Here is a 16,911-nt window from a genome sequence, read left to right as displayed (position 1 = left end):
TTTGCTTTATCCACATGTTTTTTCTTCTCCTGCATCTCTTATGCATCTCCATTTTCCCTCTCTGACCCCATCATGTCACTGTAACCAATTATACAGTCCATCCTCTGCAGCTGCTTAGCTTTCTTTGCTTGTCTCTTGCCTTCTGGTAGGTCCAGGTTGTCTCCAAGATCTGCGGCTTGGTTAGTAAAAATGGCTTGCAAAGCAATTTGTAACTAAATTTAAAAGTGGGCTAGAATATTTTGAATTAAACAAATTCAGGCTCCTTGTTTGTGCTACCCGTGCTGTTTGGGCAAGATAGCCCTTTGCTTCAGGCCAAATGGGACATTTTTAGTGACAGCTGGGACTTGTGGTCATGTTATTTATTTATTTATTCATGTTATAACCTGGGTGGACCCTGATTCATACAGACTTTTCTGGATCCTAACTGGCCCACTGGTCCACCTCACCCCAGCACTGTCTGTTCTAGTGGCTGTCTGCTGGTATTCATTTGCATCTTTTTAGATTGTGAGCCCTTTTGGGACAGGGAGCCATTCAGTTATTCTCTGTAAACCGCTTTGTGAACTTTTAGTTGAAAAGCGGTATATAAATACTGTTAATAATAATAATAATAATAATAATATTTAGATTTCCCGTCCCCCATGAAATACCACTTTTCTTCCGCATGCATTGAACTTGACAACTGAGAGGAGTTGTTTTTACCCTAGAACTGGGATGAGAGTTAAATTCAGATTATGGAAGGAAGATAGCAAACCTTAGATTCTGAAGAAAAACCTGGATTAAGAAGTTCAAAATAGTGGTGTTTAGTCACGCTTCATTGCTTTTAAACATAGTGCAAGGAACAGGTACTGAACTGAGGTACCCAGTTTTCTTTCTAGCCATTAACACATCGGCACCTCTTATGAACCAAAGCTAGATAGTAGTGTGAGTAAATGGAAATCTTCATTACTAGAATATCTAATTAATAGAGCAAATTTTGCAAGGTAGAATATGCATACTTCTTTCCGTACTTCCTTTTTTTGAGTTCCAAATGTAAATATATCTCCTGTCATTTGTGTATCTGTCATTTAGTTTGAGTAGTCCTTCCTTTCTCCTCCACTTATTTGGACAGTATAATTTGAATATCTAGCAACCCCTGTCTGTATTTTATGTTGAAATGCAGTGTACCTTCATCTGTTTCTTGGTTTATCTGTTTTGCTGACTATATAACATGCCTTTCTCATCTCTCCTTTGTAACTCTTCTTTTGCATGGTTAGTACAGGCAGGTACCCTTGAGATACTGAGACTGCTGCAGTAATCTCTTAGTGATGCTTCAGCTTGTAAAGTTATAGTGGACCCTTGTTATCAGCAACAACAACAACAGTATTTATATACCGCTTTTCAACAAAAAGTTCACAAAGCGGTTTACAGAGAAAATCAAATATCTAATGGCTCCCTGTCCCAAAAGGGCTCACAATCTAAAAAGATGCAACACCAGCAGACAGCCACTAGAAAAGACACTGCTGGGGTGAGGTGGGCCAGTTACTCTCCCCCTGCTAAATAAAAGAGAAGCACCCACTTGAAAAAGTGCCTCTTAACCAGTTAGCAGGGGTAATCTATTCCACGATTCCCTGCAGATACCAAACTTTGCAGACAATTGAATCTGCAGGGGTGGCAGTGCTGCAGCAACTTAATTAGGGGCTGCGCCCAAACCCTCTGGAGTTTGCGCATGGCCTCCTGGCCTGGTCAGAACACCTCTGGAAGTGGCTGCTGTGAACAGGAAGCAGCGTCCAGTCACATCCAGGAGGTCCTCTGAGGCCATTCAGCTCCAGGCTCAGCATCCGCAAATGCTCAGATCCTTGGATACTGAGCCTGCGGATAAGCGGGTTCACTGTCACTTAAAAAGCTGTTTTCTGTTTATTAGCTGTTAATACTTTGAAGGGATAAATGGAGAAATGTTAACAGTAAATTCTTTTGCCATCATAGCAGTTCTGTTTCCTTTTTGAGTCCCTTTTTATTTTTAGTTCACTTCGCTATCTTCTCCACCCTAAGATGGCATCGATGGGGCTATCTTATTTATCTCCCCAGCAACCCTGTGTGGTAGGATTAGCTTGGTGTGGTGGCAGAAGAATTTGACATCAGTGCCGTTCATCTTTGGCTTTTCAGCTACCCCTTGCATACTGTTAACAGACTCAAATGTAAGGGAGTCTCCCTAATAGGCACAGACATGTTTTGTCGAAATGTTTGCCAACACTTTTCTCTTTCTTATTTCCTTTCTCTTTCCTCTTATATTCATAGTAAGAGTGATCATGGTCACCTCCATTGCATCTAATGCTTTACAAAACGTAGTGTGAAATTGTTTTTCTTTCGCTTTGGGGTAACCTTAGTTGGCTCCCTTGCTAGAAGCTTATCCCAAAACAAGCTTATCCGGCTACCCAGAGATACCAGATTTCTCTAGAAATGTCATATTTTGGGGGAAAATAACCTATTTCATGAATGGCACATATAACATTTTAATGCACTTGTTGTACAGTGCTATAAATGTCTCAGAAATAAGCCCCACTGAGCTCAGTAGTATTTACTCCAAGGTAAGTGGGGAGAGGATTGCAGCACTGGTGTGTGTTTCACTGTGCCTATCTTTTCTTGTTGTTCCTTTGCTTTAGAACAGTGGTGCCCAAACCCCGGCCCTGGGGCCACTTGCGGCCCTTGAGGTCTCCCAATGCGGCCCTCAGGAAGCCCCCAGTCTCTAATGAGCCTCTGGTCCTCCAGAGACTTGCTGGAGCCCACACTGGCCTGATGCAACAGCTTTCAGTGTGAGGACAACTGTTTGACCTCTCACGTGACCTGTGGGATGAGGGCTTCCTCCACTGCTTGGTGTTTCACATCTGTGATGCAGTAGCGGCAGCAAAGGAAGAGCCAGCCTTGCTTTGTGCAAGGTCTTTTATAGGCCTTGAGCTATTGCAAGACCATCATTCATTCATATAAGTTCATCTTTAATATATCCTTTAATAATACATCACCCCTGCTAATTGGGTAAGAGGCACTTTTTCAAGGGAGTGCTTCTTTTTTTTAGCAGGGGGAGAGTAACTGGCCCACCTCACCCCAGCAGTGTCTATTTTAGTGGCTGTCTGCTGATATTCTTTTTGTATCTTTTTAGATTGTGAGCCCTTTTGGGACAGGGAGCCATTTAGTTATTTGATTTTTCTCTGTAAACCGCTTTGTGAACTTTTAGTTGGAAAGCGGTATATAAATACTGTTAATAATAATAATAATAATAATAATAGATTCATTTATGTAAACTTATGTAAATTTATTCAAATTTTAAATGTAAATTAATTACCCCTGACACGGTGTCAGAGAGATGATGTGGCCCTTCTGCCAAAAACTTTGGACACCCCTGCTTTAGAAGTTAATGAACTGTCTTTTTGCAAATAAACGTATGCAGTATTTCAATCAGGAATAGACTGTAGAATACCAGCGTAGTAAACAAAGCTGCACTGTGGATTTGCAGGGCTAACATGATCTAAAACTATTTTTCAGAGTATGGGTCAGGACCCATTAGGTGAGTCATGTAGCACCTAGCTCAGCCGCCTTTAAAAATACAGCGTTCAAAATACAGGAAACAGAGCTGCAGGGCAGGGCGAGCTCCAGGTGGGAGAGAGGCATGATGCTTTGTCCTGAGTAGGTGAGAAGATGCAACTCTGGAAAAGGGGGAGGGCTGTGTGGCTGGAGAAGAATTTGCCTTCTGCTTTTACTTCCACATTGGAATTCCAACCTATGCAAAATAATGGCACAAGCATGCTATGCAGTGGGACCTTTGGCCGATCACAGTTTTGGAGCCTAAATTGATTATGTCACTTCTAGCCATGACATCACTTCCAGGTTGATGACATCTCTTCTAATGGGTCCTGACACATAATCATTCTAAAAAGTGGGTCCCGGCACTAAAATGCTTTGAGAACCACTGCTCTAAAACAATAGTTTTCCCATTTTTGACCTTCAGGAAACTGTTTTCACAACATCTTGTTGTTCAGGGCATGTTAGACGTTGTTGGGGATATTGAGTGTTCTGGAGTGTTCAGTTTATAGGGAGTGGAGGAAGAAGCTGGAGAAGAGGTAGTAGCTGGTGTCAGGAAGCAGAAGTGAGAGTTTAGGGTAGTCGAGGAGCCTGTGAAAATATATTTGTCTTAATCTAAAACCCACCCTGTATGTAAGGATTCAAGGCAGCTTGCAAATAGCACTTAAAACAATACAATGTTAACAAAGAAAGCAGCACCCATGGCAATAAAATCCAGCCTTAAGCCAACTGTTACCCTGCACGTGCCTGATCTCATCTGATCTTGGAAGCTAAGCAGGGTCAGGCCTGGTTAGTAATTGGATGGGAGACCGCCTGGGAATACTGGGTGCTGTAGGCTTATACCATAGTCTTTCGAGACTGAAGGTTGCCAACAATTTAAGCCTCATGGTCATCAGAAGTCTGTCAAAAGGGCAGTCTTCTGATTGTGGTAAAATGCTGACTCTGAGAGGGCTTGTCAAATGTTACGGGCAGGGAGTTTCACTGAGTGGGGGCTGTCATGTATTACTGCCAAATGGACCTCTTGAGGTGGAGCTTGCAAGAGAGCCTCCCTAAAAGATCCAGTAGGGCAGTTGGATTCATGTGGGGTATTAATGCCCACCCCCTTGGGCATTTTTGCTGTACCGTCTCAAAACAGGAAAGTAGTCTTTTTGGCATTCAGTGGAGAAAAATGTAGAATATTTTTTAACTGTGAAGATTTGCTGTTGCCACACAAACTTCTATTTGATGAGAACTTTAACTTTAGGCTCCCAACAGTCTGCTTGAAGCATTAGAGCAGCACCTGGCTTCCCTGGAAGGAAAGAAGACAAAGGAGTTTTCTGCTGCAAGCAGGTAATCCCGAGGTTGATCACAACTGTTAAGTTGTGTGATTTTTTAAAATGGTTTTTATTATACATTTTCCCAAAGAGATACTATAACTGAGGGCGCAATCCTAACTCCTGACGTCAGTGCTTTCCAGCACTGGCATAGCAGTGCCAGTGGGACATGTATTGCATCTTGCAGTTGGGTGTCACTCACAGAGGCCTCCTCAAAATCAGGGAATGTTTGTTCCCTTATCTCAGAGCTGCATTGCCCTTATGTCAGTGCTGGAAAGCACTGACATAAGGGGTTAGGCTTGTGCCCCAAGTCTCACAATATACAGTAACATAAACCCAAAGAAGGCTAGAAAGTGTAATGTACATATCAAAACCCAGCACTGAGTGTTGTCATTAATCAAGACAGTTCTTTTTTATTATATTATTTTTACATATTGGTTTTCAACAGAAAAAGTCCACAAAGCAGTTTACGTGACAAAATAAATACAGGTTGTGCATTCCTTATCTAAAGAGTTGGGACCAGAAGTGTTTTGGATATCAAATTTTTTTATTTTTTTCTGAATTCTTTGATTTGAGAAATGCTATACTGAAGAATAAACATTGACATTGGAATTGAACATGCATCCTCTATCAATAACTGGAATGCATTTTGTCATTCAGTACTAAATCCCACCCCCTCATGTCTTACTGAACATGCATCAGAAAAAGGTTACTTTTTCTGCGTAAGAACAATTTTTAAACATGTTGCCAAATAAGGTAGAAGTCATTTTAAGACAAGTCTCCTAAGGCCCTCTTCAAAAATTTCAAAACAATGCCTTGGGGTTTAGAATTAAATCATAATATATAATTGCACAACCAGAGGCGAAACATGTTTTACAGTGCACCTGCGCAAGATAATGTGACTTGGTATGTTTACAAACCTTCCTAGCAAAGAGGAAATCGTGTACAGGCTTGCCCCAGTATCTACGGGGGTTCCATTCTGGATACCAGAAACCATGGACATCAGAGATCTACTCCAAACATGTTCAGAAAGTTAAAAAATAAAGCCCCCAGTAACTTGCCCAGTTGTCACACAATGCTTTTGCTGTGTTTGCAGGGATTCAAGCAGTCTCTTTGGCTTCTTTCAGCCTCTTCTGGGTTGGATGTCCTTGTCTCCGCCCAGCTTTGCCCCAGAATTGTGATAACTGAAATGACGTGTCATTGGTAGATTTAGGCTATTCCCATTTATTTTATGTATCTGCATTTTTCTTTCTTTGACTCAACGTAACAAGGTTTTTCCTTCGGGAACAATAATGACTATAACCAGAAACTTAAAACTGTAATTCTGCCTTATCCATATGGCAGACAGAAATGGAATGGTCAAGAAAAGAGGAATAGCAAACTATTAGAGGTGTTGAATGGTAAAGATATCCACAGTCATAAAGCATCTACTGCTCCCACCAGGAAAGGACAGAGCTGATATGGAAAGAGAAGCACCTAACCTCATCCCCCCACAGGTCCCCATTTGAATGTCTTAGTAATATTGCTGCATGTTAAATTCAGTGACTATGTGTGTGCACAGAGGCAGTCATGGAGGTTGTCCCTTGTGTGCAGTTGCCTCCTTTGTGCCATGTGCCCAGACTTGCTTCTTTTACAAGCTCTGTCACAGTCTTGATTTTGAGGTTGACTTTGTGTAGCCAGGCAAGCTTTTGAATTGCAGAGTGCATGCTCTGAACTTAATGACACGCATTATTTTTATTTTGTCATGAAACATTTTATTACTCCAGTTGTCAGAATCTCCCTCTCCCAGTCCCCCCAATAATTGTGTCTCTTTCCCTTCTGCCCACCTCCCCTTGTTGACTTACAGATGAAGTGTTGACTTGCACATTCACTGTAAGGATGAATATTCTGAGTTTCTGCCCCCCCCCCCCACTCTCCCTACATGTTCCAATATGTATTTATTTGGATTTAAACCCCACTGGGTTCAATGGAACTTCTTCCCAGGTAACTGAGAGTAGGCGTGCAGCTTTGATGCTTCTCCATCTCTGTCTGTGCTGTGTTGATTTGGACAGGTTATAACGGTATAATTAAATGGTTTCTTAGCAAAATATCTTGGTGATATTTGAGCCATTCTTCTGACAAAGATGTTAAGTGAATGTTTGGTTTGTTCTGTTTTTTCTCCCTTAGAGCAAGCACTCTATCCAGTGCTGTTTCCACACTTGCCAACACAGGAATGTCCTTCAGCAAAATGGATGAAAGAGAAAAACAGCAGGCTTTAGAGGAGGAGCAAGCTAGACTGCAAGCATTAAAGGTACTGCATCTTGGTTTCTCTGGCATGAGGAGACCTTCTATATATAACTGATTTAGCAGCAAAGCTTATGCTTGGGAAAAAAACTTAGCTTTAACCTTTATACTCTATTGTTTGCCTTATCATTTTTGAGTGGACATTTTTTTCTTCCTTAGCACAGCTATATTTAGTAATGTTGCAGAATTTGGGGAGGGGCTACAGCTTGAGCACTTCTAAAAAAATATAGATGAAATATTAGAATGTTTTGTAATTCAGTCCTTGGGAAAGACTACTGCCTGAAACCCTGGAGAGCTACTGCCAGTTAGAACAGACAATTCTTGATGGACTAATAATGGTCTGTCTCAGTAGGCTTCCTGTGACTCAGTTGCTAAAGAACTGCTGGTATCGCCCACAGAGACAGGGCAGTGTTAGTCATTACTTCCACCATAACCTAGAACTTCATACTTTGTAATGCTTAGATTAAGAGCTTTGTTGGTAGTTAATTTAATCGGTGTTTACCACTGTCTGTTTGTGACATTTAGCACAGTCATGGTCCAGCCAAAATTTAAGTATTTTCAGAGCCCACTGATATCTCTATGGGGGGGAGCCAAGCACATTCTCCCCCCTTTTCAGTGAAATCAGTGGGGTTTCAAAGTGCTTAGCTTTGTCAAGGTCGTGATAAGTGAATAAATGAGCAATCCAGGCCCACTGGTTTCAGGATGAAGATGCACTGGGCTCTACCCCTCCCTAGAAAGAGGAAGTGAATTAGGTAACCTGGGTTTGTTTGTTTTTGTATGTTTGCATTCTCTGTATGGGGGGGGCTTTATGGAGTACACTTTGATGTTCTTAGCATTGTCTCTGTCTTGCACAACTACTTTGTAGGAACAGCGATTAAGAGAGATTTCCGGGGTGTCAAATTCTACTTCTACATCTGCCTCTCCAAGCACTTTATCAGGGAAGAGTGTGAATACTAATGCTGCTGTAGACCTCTTTGTAACCCCTGCACCAACCACCAATAGGTGAGGGATGTTTCAATATCAGAGCAAAGGATCTCTAGTTCGAAGCTTAATTCTTCATTTTAAAATCTTAGCATTATCATTACTTAAGTTATATTACAGCTTTGAGTATTTTTTTAGGCCAAAGATTCAACAGAAAATTGTTTAGAAAAACTAAACAAGCACCCTAGATTTATGCATTTACCAGTGGGAACCTGTTTGTGGAAGTTGAAGTGGAAACAGGGAGTCCTCTCCCCAAGCAGAGCTGACTCTCCTAGTCAGGAGACCCATTAATCTGACATTGAAATGTCAGCCCTTTCCTGTCAGGCTTTGAAGAACCGCTTCTCAGTTTGGAGGTGCTCCTGGATGATGGCTGTGGTCCAGAATGTTTTTGCCCAGTTCTTGCTGATGCAGCAGCTACACCCATTAGACCTGGCTTCAGTTACCCATGCTTCAGTTTGCAGTGATCCAAACTGGGTTCTTTCTTCTGGATGACTGAAATGTGCTGTCCATGGGCCTGCCTTGAAAGACTTTATGCAAAATACAGCCACCAGAGTGCTGACTGGCATTGGCTGTTATCATTTTGGGTCCATATTATTCTGGCTACAATTCAAGGTTGTATCCCTAAGCGACTTGGGGCCAAGGTGCCTGAAGGACCTTCCTCCATATGAGTCTACCTGTTCCCTAAGATCTTCCAAGGAGGTTCTCATTGTTTTCTTGGTGAAACTGGTGGGGTTGCATGAGAAAGCCTTCTTAGTGGTGGCTCCCTCTTTATTGAATTGGCTCCTTTTGTGAGATGTACCAATCTTTTGGAGGAGTCTGGAGATTCTTTTTGTTTCAACAAGCCTTCTTTAATTGTTGATCCCCATTGCATCCTTCTTGGCCCTCCTACTGTAGTTTTTTACTGCTTGTTCTGCTCCTACTTTGAGCTTCAATTTCTTTATAGGTTTTTAACTTTTCTTGTAAGCTCCCTTGGGTGTGATGGGAGGAAGGTCAATACAAAATCTTGTAAATAAATAAAATAAGCTTTAGATCAAGGGTCAGCAACCTTTTTCATTTAAAGGGGTTGGAATTTGTTGTGCAGAGCTCAGCTTGGGAGGCAAAGCCTCCAACCCAAGTCACTGTGTGCCAGGTGGGGAATGATGGAGCCGTGTAGCGATATACTCTAGTAAATTTGAAAACCTGTCTAGGGCTGCAATCCTGTACACATATTCCTTGGAGTAAGTCCTTCAGAATAAAGTAAGACTTAATTCTGAGTGGACATGCATAGGGTGAGTGCATAGAATTGCATTGCAAAAGGAATGGTCAAACCAAATATGTTGTGAAGTGAAAGCAGCAAGAGCATCCCTGGTCATTTAACGTGGATGTGTTTTAAAAGTGTTGGCTTGTGTTTGAGCTTCATCTCCTTCAGATGTTTTAAACTGGTGAATAAACCTCCTGTTGCTTAAGTTGCGATTCTTCTTGAAACTTTCAGTATGCCCAACCTTTCTACTGATCTCTTTGATCTTCAACCTGCATTTGTTCCAACTGTACAGAGTACTCCAGCCATAGCAACTTCAGCAAGCAGTGCCTGGGGAGGTAAGTTACTACTGTGGTTAAACAAAGCGAATGGGCTCCTTGGAATTCTGGGAGTTAATTACCATTCAGCCTTTTAATTTAAGTTGGACTGAACTTGACTAGCACAGCTTGTCTTCTATTGCTATGAAATCCAGATGATACCTCTTTCCACCTTAATAACTATGGCCAAGATGCATGAGACAGATGATAGCAATTCTCGCTGTACTCCAAGTGGTTTTTCCTTCCAAGGAACATGTCAGGTTATTTTAGTACCTTCTTCCTAGTTTACTTATTCAAATGGAAGTGAATTATATTCTGCTGGCTGGTTTGCTTAGAGAAGTAAACTTTGACTTGTGTTGGCCAAATACACTAAGTAGAGCGGAACAACTCCCTCCTTTACACTTCAGTGTTTACCCTAGATTAACTAGTTATAACCTTGTTTTCTGTGGTAAATGAAACTTGTGTAACCACGAGGGGGAGATAAGAGTCCCCGCTTGGTCCGTGGATATGTGTAACTTCCTCGGTTTGTGGCATTGGCCTCTACGTGTACGTGTATAATTGTCATACCATCTCCTTGATGTTACTAGTGCTGTCTACTTGAAGGATAAAGTTTGATCTACAAGGAACTGTATTCCAATAACTCATCTCTTTGTGTCCATAATCCATGGCTTCATTTGCTAGCACTGTGTTGTTAAAGAATGGAGCTTGCATGTATGTGCTTCCTCTCATTCATACATTAGAATACAAGCAGTATAGCTTGTATTCTGTCATCACAAATTAATTCTTGGGTGCTATTCACATCTCCCTGCCACAGAATATAAAGTGAGGATGAAACCCTCAGAGCCCAACTGTCCTACCTGAGTGTTGGTTTACTCTGCAGGTGTGAAATGCTCCCCAGTGTTGTGAGACAGGTTTATAACCCATGTTTCCAGGGGCAAGTTGTAACTGTTCTCTTAAGCAGCATGTTTTTGGGGGCCCTTCAAAAGCTTTTTTCTTCCTCTGCCTGTTTTTTCTAATTCTACATCCAGTGAGATTGTCAGTAGACCTCAGGCTCTTCAGTTTTCTGTCCAAGACTGGCTGTTGGTTTACAGACCAAAGGATCTTGTATCTTTTTGCATGTAGTCTCCCAGTGTGACTTTCACTTGTTCTTGTGGTGTGTGGTGCAAGGTAAGAAGTGTGTGAGCCTGGGGCATCCTTCCTGCTGTTATCACGCTTTAGAAGTGAGGATATCAGCACCTTAAACAACCAATCAGATTACACATGTTCCAGGTCTATATAACAACTTAGTTCAAACAAATATTTCTACCAGGCCATTAGCTTGGTTTTGAACACTTATACTGTATGTATAAGAATTCAGGACAAAAAAAAAATTTAAAAAAACCCCTTGCACTTTTTCTAGCATCAAAATGTTTTATTTCTGAAAATAAGTGCTTATCCAGTCTAACTGGTGCGTGTTTCAAGGAAATTGTCTATGTTGAGACAACTGGTGAAGCACCATCACGCACAAAAGTGTGTCCGATCCTTGTAACTCTGCCTCTGTGGACTCCCAAGACTGCGCAATGTCTCTTTTCTCTTCAGTACTACTTTTGTTCTCTTTTTTTTTTCCTCTTTCCCTTTCTTTCCTCCTAATGATGTGTCTGAAAGGACCTTTCTCATCCACAAATGGTTGCGTTGGGTCTCCACCCCACCTGGACCTCTTTGATATGAAGCCGGTTGAAGAAGCTGTAAAAAGTACCGCCCCTTTTGCGACATCCACCTTTACCTCCAAACAAACAGTGGAACTGTTTAGTGGTAAAACATCCTCTAATTTCTTTCCAGATTCTGTAATGATGATTTTAACACGTAATTGCAACTCCTAATTATTTTGGCAGTTTTAGGCTAGAATGGAAGTAGTGTACTTTTCATGCAGAAATGAATGTTCTGGATTTGATTTACATGAATGAACCTACTGGCATAGGTGTTTCTGTCCCGTCCCCCCCCAAATGGAACTTTCCACATTTTTGTCATTCAGGGGTGTTCTAGATGCCCCCTTTTTTGAAAGGCTTAAAGTTATCGCCCTAGTGCAGCAGTTCCCAGTCTTTGCCTTCCCATGATGCCTCCACACACCGCAGACACAGTGCACAGCTCCCAGAAGTTGCTGGTGATATTGTCATTGCCAGTCTCGTTCCGATTTGGAGACCATGTGGAGTGCTGTAAAGGCCAGTAAGAAGTTCAGGTCAGTCAGGAGGACCCTTCACAGGGCACAAAAACTGTGCAGGAGCTCAGTCAGCTGAGCCGAGCCTCCTACTGGCCTTTGCAGTGTTCCATGCAGACTTGCTGCGGGCAGCCAGCAGCTTCCGGGGGAACCGCTGTCCTAGTGTTTTGCTCTCTCTGAAGCTGATTTTAGTGGTCCTAAAACTTCATTCATTCTTTGTGTCTTCCTGACTAAATAGTTCCTTTAATTAGTTAGAGTAATTCTTTTTAAATGATAACAGCTCATCTACTTATTGTTTTTCTCTAGGATATCCTCTTCATCCAGTATCTCAGAAAACTGCATCTTCACCAATCAGTGTGGATTTTGATGCTGTTTTTGGTGGAAAGTCAGCAGCACAAGACTTTAGAATTGCAACGGGTAAAGCTACTTGACGTCTCAGACTTCTGCGTTTACAGTATAGATATAAATACAGCCCCCCCCCCCATATCTGCAAATCTGGTATCCATGATTTCACTTGGCAGATCTGGAGGGAACTCCCCCTATGTGTTCATTATGCTACCTTTGATTTCTGTAGTAGTGCTTGAAACACGAGTCTTTCTTGCTTAACATTCTTGCTGAACCGATAAAACTGAATGTGCAGCCAAGCAGCCTGCATGCTAGAGGAAGACTGACTTCCTGCTTCCTGTTAACATTCAGTTAAACAGGAAGCAGGAAGTCAGTCTTCCTCTAGTATGCAGGCTGATTGCCTGCACAGTCAGTTCTTCAATTTCACAAAAACGTTAAGCAAGAAACACTCACACTGAAAGTGTTACTATGGAAATCAATGTGTGGTGGGCTGCTATTTAGAGTTCCACGGTTTCTGTATCTGCAGGGGGGTGACAACCCCTGCCGATATAGTGGGATGTCTATATAGATATACCAGATACATGTAGCTGTGTCTGTAGTATATACTTGAATGGAGCCCATACTTACCTCTTTCAAGATTATCCATGTATCTTCCTACCTGTGAAAAGGTAAGCAAAACAGGATCACCCACAAAGGAGATTAAAATTTCAGGGTGCTCATTGAACTCCATAGGTTTACTGAGGTTGAAACCTTTTTTTAAAAAAAGCAGTCAATGGGGACAAAATGGCCCCAAATTTTGTGCTTCTAGGGTAATTTTAAGGGTGGAATATGAATTCCTATAGGCATCACTCTGTGCCTGGTGGGAAGACTGTCGCTTAGCGACATTCCAACCAGCGACAGCCTGCATTTGCGATGGCTGCCGATGGTCGCTGTTCACCCCCACAAGCCTCCAATACCGAGGAGACCTGCGTTCTTTGAGCTTCTGCAAGGCTCGGACTGGCTACTTTGGCTGAAAACACATGACTTCTGGTTTCCTGGGAAACCAGAAGTTGTGTCTTTTTGCCCGAAATGGGCATTCTGAGCCTCACAGAGCCAGCACATGGAAAATTCTTTCCAAGGCTTTGGATAACGTCAAGACTTGCTTGATGACCGGGGTACCGGTCCACATCCCTGTCCTTAAGTGACGCATGACTATCCTTCCAGTTTCAACGATAAGGCGAAATTTTGGATTGTGCTTTTTGGCTGATTCTGTGGAAGATGGGGGGGAGAGGGTATAAAACAACAGGGAGTGAAGGAAGAAGTCAGACTGCCTGTTCTTTATTGGCAGCTCCATCCCGGTCCCTGTTTTGGTTGTGTTCATGTCATTAAACTGATTTTCGTGTTTCACTATGGATTGGTTGTAAGGTGCTTAGAACATACCTGAGTGATATGAAACAAATATTTAGCTTTCTGACCTAATAATTCTAAAACATTTTGTGACTGTCCTTTTTTCTTCTTTCATTTTTGGGTATAATTTTTCAAATTTGCCTCCTGGATCATGAGTTTTAATGGGTAAGTATAACAACTCAAATTAAAGGTTATGTGAATCCTGGTATTTTATAGTAAATATTGTATTCCTCATATATGTAGCTGAGGAAGAGTACCTGTCCTCCTCATCATACTGTCTTTTCTAGTGTCATAGACTTTTCTTAGCCCAAATCCCAAACTCTGACCCCGCTGGCTATAAGTAATTTTGAATCTCATATAAATCATGAGAGAATAAAAAATTCTAACCATTACACTCTCTGTTTTACAAAAATGGATATAATGGTTTTTTTCTACTATTTTAACATTTTTTTCTTTTTTTAAATGCATGGAGTGGTAGGGGGCCCGCTTCTAGATATGTGTTCATATGGGCAGTTGGTTTTAGCTATCTGATATTGCGTCTCCAATGAAGAACATTTTCAAACAGCACTAATTGTTTCAAATGTTCTATGGTTCATGATACTTTAAATATATAAAATAATTCCAGTATTCCTATTTGCGTCTTTCAAAGTAAAAAAAGAAATACAGTCCGGTTACCTATTAGAATTTTATGTGGAATCCATTTTCCAGGAATGATGTGGGGTTTAGACTACCTTACCTTTAACTTCAACTCTAGTTGAAACTGTGAACGCATTCTTTAAAATGCTAATAACTGCCCCATTGTTCCTATAATGTGAAGCGTGCTTACATACACGTTCTTGCACAGACACAGAGGCCTTTCTTGATGCACATGTTTTATAGATTGGAGAGGATTTCTGGGCAATAGTTCTATTTCTTTCAACTTTTTGTATGTCAGCTGAAATTATAATTTAATATTTTCCGTTCTCCCCCTTTCTGCCTTTCTCCAGTATTGAATTTTACAGATGATGTCTTGCAACCAACATTACCAGCACAAAATCAAAGAGGAGCTGTAATTGGTCAGCAGAGTGGAAAGATTTTGGCCAATGACCTTGATTCATCACTTGCTAACTTAGTAGGAAGTAAGTGCAGCCTCTTCATGTATTAAATAATTTTTTCCTTTGTTTATTATTAGGAATGAATCCCACTTCTTAATTAAATTGTTCTTGCTTGTGGTTTTGTTTCAGATCTTGGCTTTGGAGGAACACCTTCCAAAAAGTGAGTTTTTTTTTCAAAACTATGAGCTGTGTATTGATAAACCGTTTTCTTGGCTCATGTTCAGTAAATGATATCAGCCTCCAATAGAAGAGCTTCTTAGAGCATCCCTGAAGCTTTGGCTTGGCCTGTGAAATTCTTGACTACTTGAATGTTTTTCTTTTTGTTTGAACAAAATATCTCATAGTTCGTATATATGTATATTGTATAACAAACTCCTGTTCAGAGTCCCTTTAGTTTCAAAAGGGAGGGTGGGTGGGTTGGTTCTGCTGTTCAAGCACACAACAAACCCAAGGCCCCATTAAGCACACAAAACTGATTGTGCAATGCTCCAGATATTGACCATAGTGTCATTAACCCACTTTCTATAAACATAGTTTTGCTTTTCAGCTTTAGCTTTCATAATCTGCTGTAGGAATTTTGTACATTCTGAGACAATCCTACATGGAAAATACTTGTGTAAGAGTTTTGTAAAATAGCTGTTGGTTTTCCAAGAGAGGTTCAGCTATAGTTTCCACTGTTGCCACAGTAACAATAGTCTCTCCCTACTTTCCTAAAGTCAGTGATCAAGCACTGACTTATGGCCCAATCCTATCCTGAAAGGGCCCTGGCGGGACACATGTTCCACTAGTGGAAGCATCAGAATCTAGGTAGAAGTGCTTGGGTCCGGGTCATGCAACAAGACTGCCAGTTCAGGCATGCACTCACTGGTGAGGAAGACACTGAAGATAGTGGAAGGTGAAAGAGAGCCCCGGCACAGCAATGTTTTCTTACCTAGTATCTGTTGGGTCATCCTCTGTTGCTGTTCAGTTGTACAATTTTGTTTTTAGGTCTGATATGCAGTGGAATCAACCTTCCGAGAAGAAACTAACTGGTGGAACCAATTGGCAAGCAAGAACAAGCACTTCAACTACGTGGAATCCTGTCCCTATTCCTCCTGCTCCACAGATGGTAATGCCTTCAGCTAATATATTTGCTGAAAACCCTGTGTTTCTACTGAATTGCCTAATCGTTGAAACATACTTGTAAATATTCCAGCTTTTTGAAAGGATTTGGCAGTTGGGACTTTAGCACAGAGTGGTGGAATCTCAAGAGATGGAATTTAAGCACAACAAATTGGAAAGCAGGGTGCATCTCATATAACATAATAAATCCATCAGTGGTTGAATGTTTGGGTGCTTGCTTTAGTGCCTCCAGCATGAAATTCACTTTGTTTTAAGCCACATCAAGGCATTTTGTTTTAAAAACATTGGCTGAGATTCAAGGTGGTTCATGAAAGGGGCTTGCACGAGGCAGCAGGAGGGTTTTTTCTTTTAGCAGGTGACTTCCACTCAGGTGAAAATCTTTCTTTTAGCAGGTGACTTTCACTTCCTTCCACTCAAAGTCACCCCAGAATGTATCGTGATGCATTCTCTTCCTGGTTGTGATGCATCCTGGGGCGACATTGAGTGGAAGGAGGATTCTTTCACTTTCCTTCACTTCCTCTGTCTTCTCTTATCCTGAGGAGACCCGTGGATGCTTCCCTGCCCCATTGGATTCAGCAGTAGCCATTTCGGCACCACTGGAGTCCTGGGCGCTAGGGAAGTTTAGGATTGTGCGGTCTTTTTTTGTTCTTTTTTTGTTCCAATAACTTTCTGTCCTTGCTCCTTTTGCCATGCTAGAATGATGTATGTTATCCCATATATGTAAGTTTTCCTTTAAGCTTAGCAACTGTTTTAAGTATTAGACAAAATGAGATGCATTTTGTACCGTTTATTCACTTTTATCAGTAGCTAAATCTCACTGCCTTCTTTTTTTCTGTCATCAAAGGTACCTGCTCCAGTAGCCTACCCAGTGAATACACCTCAAGTGCCTGTGTATGGAATGGTAGGATAATCTCACCTCATCTATTTGCTCATCATTTGCTATTTCACACAGAGATGGGTTGTGTGCTGATTTTCGTATCATTAGTCCAGTTGTATGCAACTTGTTGTTACGTTTTCAGTTAGTCTCTGAAAGCATTTTAAAAAATTGGTTGTTGGTTACATCACAGTGCAGCCTGAAGAGCCTTTG

The 16,911-nt window shown here is 41.4% G+C and overlaps 1 protein-coding gene and 1 pseudogene across 2 annotated transcripts in view; both read left to right on the top strand.

Moving 5' to 3' along the window:
- LOC136663261 (phosphatidylinositol-binding clathrin assembly protein-like) overlaps window positions 1-16,911 on the top strand; it is a 49,140-nt gene that overhangs the window by 21,016 nt on the left and 11,213 nt on the right. Inside the window, exons 9-18 of one of the 2 annotated variants that reach the window (XM_066640259.1) lie at window positions 4,796-4,881; window positions 7,032-7,155; window positions 8,014-8,150; window positions 9,601-9,704; window positions 11,328-11,474; window positions 12,184-12,294; window positions 14,610-14,726; window positions 14,832-14,862; window positions 15,690-15,810; window positions 16,669-16,725. In XM_066640259.1, coding sequence (XP_066496356.1) covers window positions 4,796-4,881; window positions 7,032-7,155; window positions 8,014-8,150; window positions 9,601-9,704; window positions 11,328-11,474; window positions 12,184-12,294; window positions 14,610-14,726; window positions 14,832-14,862; window positions 15,690-15,810; window positions 16,669-16,725 — 1,035 coding nt within the window. The remainder of the gene's footprint in view (window positions 1-4,795; window positions 4,882-7,031; window positions 7,156-8,013; window positions 8,151-9,600; window positions 9,705-11,327; window positions 11,475-12,183; window positions 12,295-14,609; window positions 14,727-14,831; window positions 14,863-15,689; window positions 15,811-16,668; window positions 16,726-16,911) is intronic. The other variant, XM_066640260.1, reaches the window with a different exon arrangement.
- On the top strand, window positions 4,270-4,390 carry LOC136663456 (5S ribosomal RNA; annotated as a pseudogene).

The sequence above is a fragment of the Tiliqua scincoides genome, chromosome 12 (genome assembly GCF_035046505.1).
Source record: "Tiliqua scincoides isolate rTilSci1 chromosome 12, rTilSci1.hap2, whole genome shotgun sequence".
NCBI lineage: Eukaryota > Metazoa > Chordata > Lepidosauria > Squamata > Scincidae > Tiliqua > Tiliqua scincoides.
Note: the sequence above shows the minus strand (reverse complement) of the source record. Positions and strands in the feature narration are given on the sequence as shown.